The sequence below is a fragment of the Petaurus breviceps genome, unplaced genomic scaffold (genome assembly GCF_028583685.1).
Source record: "Petaurus breviceps papuanus isolate PSGF00001 unplaced genomic scaffold, PetGlider_PUasm1.0 171, whole genome shotgun sequence".
Lineage (NCBI taxonomy): Eukaryota > Metazoa > Chordata > Mammalia > Diprotodontia > Petauridae > Petaurus > Petaurus breviceps.
In genome coordinates, this window is record NW_027185754.1 from 21,869,903 (window position 1) to 21,877,744 (window position 7,842).

At 45.6% G+C, this 7,842-nt stretch overlaps 1 protein-coding gene across 9 annotated transcripts; it reads left to right on the top strand.

Moving 5' to 3' along the window:
- The first annotated feature begins 332 nt into the window (after positions 1-332).
- LOC138157170 (EKC/KEOPS complex subunit LAGE3-like) lies at positions 333-7,106 on the top strand. Of its 9 annotated transcripts, none has more exons than XM_069082690.1 (3): positions 334-501; positions 1,176-1,411; positions 5,497-7,106. In XM_069082690.1, the coding sequence occupies exon 3, from the start codon at positions 5,515-5,517 to the stop codon at positions 5,848-5,850; it is 336 nt and encodes a 111-aa protein (XP_068938791.1). In that variant the 5' UTR covers positions 334-501; positions 1,176-1,411; positions 5,497-5,514; the 3' UTR covers positions 5,851-7,106. The 9 variants fall into 9 exon arrangements, with proteins under 9 accessions (XP_068938798.1, XP_068938796.1, XP_068938791.1 ...); XM_069082689.1 differs by lacking the exon at positions 334-501 and adding an exon at positions 526-1,011; XM_069082692.1 differs by lacking the exon at positions 334-501 and adding an exon at positions 526-774.
- The last annotated feature ends 736 nt before the right edge of the window (positions 7,107-7,842 follow it).

A 7,842-nucleotide genomic window follows, 5' to 3' on the forward strand; every position in this document is an offset into this window, starting at 1 on the left:
TTTCCCCGTATCTAGTCCGAGGTACTCTTAATAAATATTGATTGTTTATTGAATGACAGAAAACTTAACAAAGTGTGTCTAGGAACGAGAATGTATTAGATACTTTTCTCATATGAGCTAATGGATGAAAAGGACTTTTCAAACTTTAAAGAGCTATATAAGTGATTTGTTATTATTATCCTCATCAATCACGGTCAGGGAAGCTCACTGACGCAGATTGTCTCTGGGAAAGGAAGAGACCACCGACCACGAGAAAGGGGAAGGGAACCAGGTCTTCATGGAAACTAAGCTTGAGCAGAGCGACCTGGAGAACTACCATTCCCAGAATCCCCTGGGCACAACCGGACCTGCTCCCAGAGGCGGATTCCCAGCGGCCTCCGCGGCTCAGCCGGTTTCTTGGGAGCTTTGACCTCCTTTGCTCTCCGGGTCGCGGGGGCACGTGGGCACTGAGCCGGTCCTCAGGTGGCTGCAGCGGCTTTGCGGGGGGCCTCCGCCCAGACGGTACGCTAAGAGTGTGTGATGAGCTTGTGAGAGCGTGTGCGTACCTTTGTGTGCGTGTGCGCGTGCGCGTTTTGTGTGTGTGACCCGTCCTGTCTTGTATGGTTGCATATCTTCCGGTGCGTGTGTTTGTGGGCTGATGCCCACATCGTGAGGACTGTGGTGAGCCAGGCGAGACCGCCCCGCGGAGGGCAGGCTGAGGCCTGCGTGAGGCTGCGGAGCTTCCACCCCGTTGCCTGCGCTGGAGGCCCGGTGGTGCCAGCATGGCTTGTGAATGTGAGTGTGTGTCTATGTCTCTGGATATTTCTTTGGGGCCTTTGCTGCAGACTGATAAAATTGCTACGTTGTTGTTGTTCGCGTTGTTTTTGTTGTTGTTGTTCAGTCCTTCAGTCTCGTCCAATTCTTCGTTGGGGTTTTCGTGGCAAAGATACTGGAGTGGTTTGCCATTTCCTTCTCCAGTGGGTAAAGGCATACAGAGGTTAAGTGACCGGCCTAGGGTCACACAGCAAGTAGGTGAGATTGAATTTGAACTCGGGTCTTCCAACTAGCACTGTTATCCACTGCACGCTGCCTCTAAACTTGCCCTAAGCTGGGATGAAGAGGGAGAATTTTTTGATGGGAAGACACATCTGAGCCCTGGGGGAGAAAGACCTGACCAAAGTGACTCTGCCCCTTAGCCCCAGGTGTTGTCTTCAGTGGAGTGGCAGAGATGAAAGTGGTGGGAGAAACTTGAATCCACAAGACACAGCCTTGATTTGAGATCTCTGGTCAAGAGTTTTCCTGCAGAATCACAAGGTGACACGTGTTAGTGTTGAAGTTGTCCCACCTTTTTACCTGGAGAAGATCAGGGAAGTCATCCATGCAGTGAGGAGAGTGCACCTGGAGGATCGGCCTCACCTGCTTGGGGAGGGAGGTGAGAAGTTAACGAGGTGTTTGGGGAGAGGGGGATAATGGGAGTGCTTTACATACATTGTTTGATTGTCCTAATCAGACTGTGACGTGTACTTTAGGTGTTATTCTGATTTTGTATATGTGAAAATTGAGGCCCAGAGAGTTTTCTGTGAAGTCACAAAGCTCCTTAAGTCAAATCCAGGGCTTTCCAGACTCCAGGAAGTCTGAAAAATGCTGCATTTCTGCTTTGGGAGAAGGGAGTAGGAAATAAGGAGGAAAGGAGTCTTTCCTGTCATTAGGGTAGCAATAGATTTACCAAATGCAGGGAAGGAAGCCCAAAGTTTCTTTGGTTCAGCTGTACCTGCATAGGAGTGAAAGCAGCAAAAGGTGGGAGTGATCCAAGGCTAGGGCTTGGCAGGGCAAGATCTGTAATAGGATAAGGGTACAAGGGCCTCTTGCCTAGAGTTGCAGTGCTTCACCAAGTGGTCTTGATGGGGAGGGAAAAGTGGGGGGTCAGTGCAGGGGTGATGGCCTAGGAAAGATCTGGAGGGGGGAAGGATTGGAGGTCATAGTGAGGTTGAAGACCAGGTGGTAGGAGAGAGAGGAAAATGGAATAAGAGATTTCAGAGTACCTGGAAGTGGTGGGACATTTGTGGGTGATGGCAAGATCAAGAGTATAACTGCCTTTCTATGGTATGTAGCGAAGGTGGGGTGGAGGAGACGCGCTTGGGAAATAAAAAAGTTGAGAAACTACGAAGTTTAGGGTATTTGAGGGAGTATCCCTTTGTATGTCAACATCATCATGAGGGCAGGAGTTGGGGAGGAGAGAGAGTATGAGCAAGGCACTGAATTCATTGAGGAGGAAAGAGTGGCCTGGAGGTACTGGATTGTACTGGAGGCACAATCTGGTAGATTGATAGCTACCAGAATCTTCATTGGGTGATAAATATGAATTGAAGAGAGATAAATTTGAAGTCACATGTAGGCTCAAAGAATCAATGATGGGGGAGGACAATAGAATAGTTAAGATAGTAGTTTATTTGAAATAGATCTTGAGGTTTTAGTAGACCTAAAGCTCTATTATATAATTCCGCAGCGTGATATGTCAGCCAAAAAAAGCTAATGCAGCCTTAGACTTCATTTAGAGGGTCTTAGTGTCCATACAGAGAAGGTCCTGCTGTATTCAGGCATGCTCACTGTTTCTGCAATACTGTTGCTCAGTTCTAGGCATCACATTAAAAAAAAAAATATTGTTAATCTTGAGAGTATCCAAAACAGGGTTACCAAGATAGTGAAAAGGCCTAGCTATCACGTAGTAGGAGGATGGACTGAAGCAACCTGGGGTGTTTTTCCTAGAGAAGAAAAGAGTGAGGGGAGACATGAATCTGGAGCTGGGAAGACCACCTAGTCCAACACCTCACATTTTTTTTTTGCTTTTTTTGGGAGCGGGGAAAGGCAGGGCAATCGGGGTTAAGTGACTTGCCCAAGGTCACATGGCTAGTAAGTATTAAGTGTCTGAGGCAGGATTTGAACTTGGGTCCTCCTGACTCCAGTGCGCCACCTAGATGCCCCAACCTCACATTTAAAAAAAAAGTTTTATTTTTATTCAGAACTTAACAAACAATAAAATGAGTATTTCCATTTACGCAATAGAACAGAATAAGAGGATGTAAATGAAATTACAGATCTTTATTATGTATAGCTTGCTATTCTTTTTAAGCATATAATAAGTTCAAACTTTAACTTTCAAAGCTGCCCCTGCTTGTATACCCTCTTTTTTTTTTTTTTAAAGCAATTAGGGTTAAGTAACTTGCTCACTTCTGGGTGTGGTGCCAAGTATCAGAGCCTGGACTTGATCCTAGGTCATCCCGACTCTGGGGCCGGTGCTCTTATTCATTGCGCCACCTGGCTGCCCCTGTATACCCTCTTTTTTAGCTTTCTGTTTACATACTTGCATTTTTAAAAAGCATGCCTCAGTGACCCTATTTCCCTTCCTTCCTTCCTTCCTTCCTTCCTTCCTTCCTTCCTTCCTTCCTCCTTTTCTTTCTTTCTTCCTAACTTCCTCTCTCCCTTCTTTCTCCTTTTCTTTCCTCTTCCTTCCTTCCTTTCTTCCTTCCTCTCTCCCTTTTTTTGCTTTCCTATTCCCCACTTCACATCCTTCATGGAGGGTCTTAGGGGTAGGTAGAAACAAAAGATAAAGCCTTGTAACAGATATCTCAGACAAAATAAATTCCCACATTATCTGTGTCTGAAAAAAGTATGTCTCCTGCATTGAATCTGCCTCTTTTCTTCCAGGTGGGTAGCATGCTGCATCTTAAGCACTTGATCATTGCATTGATCAGAGTTTTCAAGTCTTTCAAATATTTTTTGCTTATAATGTTATTATATAAATTGTTCTGGTGCAGTTCAGTGTATCAGTTAATAAAGACCTCTCCACAGACCCTAGGGGAGATTCAGTAGCAGGTGGAAAGGATCAGAAGTGACATTTCAACTAGCTGGTCTCCAGGGTCCCTTTCAGCTCTCTATGTCTGAGGATTCGTTGTGATTTGCATCCAATTCAGTTTTTCAGCTGAGATTTTATTGGTACAGGGAGCTTCCAGTGCACAGGCTTCTGCAGGGCAGATATCACCTACTGTGCAGTTTAGAGTCTCGGCTTGCTGAGGCACTGAGCAGGCATCTTGCCTAGGATGTGTCAAAGGTGGGACTCTTTTCAACAAATACATATTTTTGTGTGTCTATAAAATAATATTAAAAGCACTTTAAAAAATGTGAACAGGAAAAATGTAGAAAGTTGAGGTTCAGACATCTTTTGGTTCCATGATTGTGAAGAACTTTGCATAAACAGACTCTTCCTGTTCAGTAAATTTACAAAAATGTCCATAATCCTTCGTAGTCAGTTAATGGATATTTATTAGTCAGCTGTGTGCCAGACGCTATGATAGATACTGGGGTTACGCCAAAAAAAAAAAAAAAGAAACACTCCCTTCCCTGAAGTGCTTACATGGGGAGGGGTGGGGGGAGGCAGCAATATGTACCTATTCAAGGTGTCACAGAAGTCTCAGTGCAGTTTTAAGCTCTAATAACTTGTCAGCCAACATCAAAAGCAGCCAGTCTCCTCTGTAACCTCACTATCTATGTTTTTCAAATCAGTTCAGCTTCTGTCATAGTTTCTGTCAATTCACTGACCCTAAGGGGTCATTTTTCACTGATCCATCTAGGCAAGGAGATAATTTAAGAAGATGTTTGACAACAGGAAGCCATAGGTCAGAGTACACTCCTGGTCCTAAGAAGTCCCCAGCCTAAATGAGGGTGTACTCTGAGGTAGCACAGTAGAGTGCTAGACACTGGGCTTGGCATCAGCAAGAGCAAGGCTGCAGTCCTGCCCCTGATCCTTCGTGTCTTTGTGACTGGTTAAGGCACCAAACCTCCCTGAGTCTTAGTTTCCCCATCTATAAACTGAGGATGATGATAGCACCCCATTCTGAAGTGAGATAGTGTATGTAAAGCACTTTCCAAACCTTAAAGCGAGGATACATGTCAGCTTCCGTTTATTATGCCTTGGTATCTTCCTTTGGATACCAGATTCCTTAGTCCAGTATTTCAAGGAGCAGCCACAACCACACTTGCCTCTAAGCTAAATACAAAATTTATTGATAGAAAACAAACCAACAGTGGACACAAACAGATGTCGGCCACCCCTGGGATCTCAGTCCTTTTCTCATTCTGGGAAATGAAGTCATACACCTAATTGGGACCCATGCAACCTCTGGTTTCATTGGGATAACCCTTGATAGTTGGGGCCAGTTTTTTATTCTTAGGTTGACAAAGGACAATAGAACCTTTTATAAATGCAGAAATCTAAGGTCCCTTAGTACTTTTGAATTCACCAGTTACTAGTAGGTTAAATTAGAATAAACAGCAGTTGGTAGAATTGCTTTGATTGTAGATGCCACATTCCTGGATTCATCAGTCATTTTCTTTCTAACTACATGTCCTTCTTCCTTTCTCTGGGGAAAAAGGCCTGGTCTGACTAGTCTACATTGGATTATTTCACTTGATTGAGGAGGTGGTTTTCTGTCATTAACAGGGTTGAACCTTTTTTGACAGCAAATTGACTTCTCAAGCATGGAGGCAGCCATCCAAAGGCCACACCATCCTGGCCCAGGTGGAGACAGCAACACCACAGTAGACAGCCAAGGCCGTGGCTTCTATGACTTCTCTCTGTCAGTCCCCTTCCCATCCCCTATGGAAGCGGAGATTGCATGCCGCGCTTTGGACCCAGATCCTGAGCCTCGCCGCAGTGGTGTCCAGCGGGAGTTAACTGTCATCGGAAACAAATTGGTTCTCCACTGGAGAGCGGAAGAAGCGCGATTCTTTCGAGTGTCTGTCACCACCTTCCTGGACTATCTGGCTCTGGTGCTGCAGACCATGGAGCGTTTTGGGCCCCCAGGGCCCCACTGAGATACCTCTCCCTGACGCTCTCCTGAGCTGCATGTGCTGGCCCAAGTATCCCCACACAGTTTCCAAGCCCTTTCCCCCATTGAAGAAGAACTATTAAAAAGACTGAGCTTAGAAAATATGGGAAAATTAGAAAGCAAGACCCTTCCCCAGCTTCATTCCCTGCTTACTTCCCTTCCCCATACCTCACCCAGCTTTGAATATCACTTTCTCTTCAACCAGAAAGATGGAAATTGGAACAGAGGGATCCTGGTTCCAGTTTGCCCACTGCAGGATGAACTTGTTGCAGAAAAATAAATGTCATTGTACAAAAACATACAAACCCCAGACTGACTGATCCCTTAATAAGGAACAGTCAGCCCTCTGCTTTCTCCCACTATGAATGTCATTATACAAACACACACAAACCCCAGACTGACTGATCCCTTAATAAGGAACAGTCAGCCCTCTGCTTTCTCCCACTATGGACCAGATTTGGCCTAGAATTTGAGTTGCTGAAGGTAATGGTTTTTTTTGTTTTTGTTTTTGTTTTTCTGGGGGAGTAGGAGTTGCCTTTAACCCTCCGGGACAGTTGGTGAATAGGTAGGAGGAAGGAAGATTGTAGATACTTAAATGTGTGCTTGTTGTCCCTCTCATTAAGAATGTAAGCTCCCTGGGGGCAGGAACTGTCACTTTGGTTTTTGTATCCCTAGCCCTTAGCATAGTGCATGAAACTTAGCCAACACTTAATAAATGCTTGTTGAATGGCTGCTTGACTAAGACTGAGTAGCTGGAACGATTAAGGATAAGGATTTCTCCTCAGCCTCTTTTGGCCCTTCCCTTACTGATCCAAGGGAACGCTGAGCTTTTTTCTTGTGAGTAGAGCAATAGCCAACAGCAGTGGGGTCTGTCCCCTCCCCCATTCCTGGTGCACTGAGGAGCACGGAGGAGTGCTGTGCACCTGCTTGCTCATTCTCCCCCTTTCCCTTCTCTTTCTCTCACCCACTGCCCCTCTCTTTCCTTCCCTGTGACTCTACCCTTTTCCCCATCCCACCTCCTGCCTCCCTCTCCTTGGCTTAAGGGTAGGAGGTTCATCTGGGCCCAGGAGAGGGAACAATTCTTTTTGCAGGAGTGGTCAGGTCTCTTGAAGGTTATTGTTCAAAGTTATCTTTTGAATTTATAGTTTTAATGGCTTTTCGTGTTTGTATAGAGCTGGATAATTCCCTCAAAGTCCATGTTGTTTCAGATTCCTCATTAAATTTTCCCTCTTTCAAACGAAATTGTCTCTTTATTCATTGGGGTTCTAGCCCATGGTGTGCCCTGGGATCCAGTGCCTGGAGATCTGAAAGTTACTGTCTGAGAAGGGTGGCTGTCAGTTATATGTGTCTTCCATCTGGGGATGTCACTAAGCAGAACCTCAGTCTGCATCTGAAAATGGGGATCACACTATTTTACTTCCCACTGCTTTTGTAAGGAAAGCAAATGGCAAACCATAAATGAACAATTGAAAAAACGTCTAGTGAGCACTTCTGTCCAGAAGCTCTTTGCTCCGTGGGGAGCGGGGGAGAGGGGGCCTGTAAATAGAAAAGTGAAGCTCGGCTCTCAGGAAGCCCACATTCCAATAGGAGACAACACAGAGGTTCCAGCCATTTGGAAAGGCCCCTGTTGTCTTAGGCTGCAGCAGCAAAGTGGATAGTTGGTAACGCATCTTATTTAATATTTCCACTGAAAAAATACCTGACTCTGACATTGAACTATTTGATAGCCGAGAACTTTGGTGGTGAGAAGTTTCTAGGTGTTTAAAAGCTGCAGCAGCTGCACAAGCAGTTATGTTGCCTAATTGCATCTCTACAGTGATGGCAGACAGGATGGCAACTGTGGGCACTGGGTGGGGGATCTGGGAGTGATGGTGCTTCTCTTCCTGCAGTTCTTGGGCTCAGCACCCTGGGCTTCCTCCATCAGGGTCAGAGGAGAGGTGCTGGGGGTAGTTTGCCAAGTCCTTACCTTTTGGCCTTG

Coding starts and splice junctions, on each gene's coding strand:
- LOC138157170 (XM_069082697.1), top strand. CDS start 5,515: ATGGAGGCAGCCATCCAAAGGCCACACCATCCTGGCCCAGGTGGAGAC.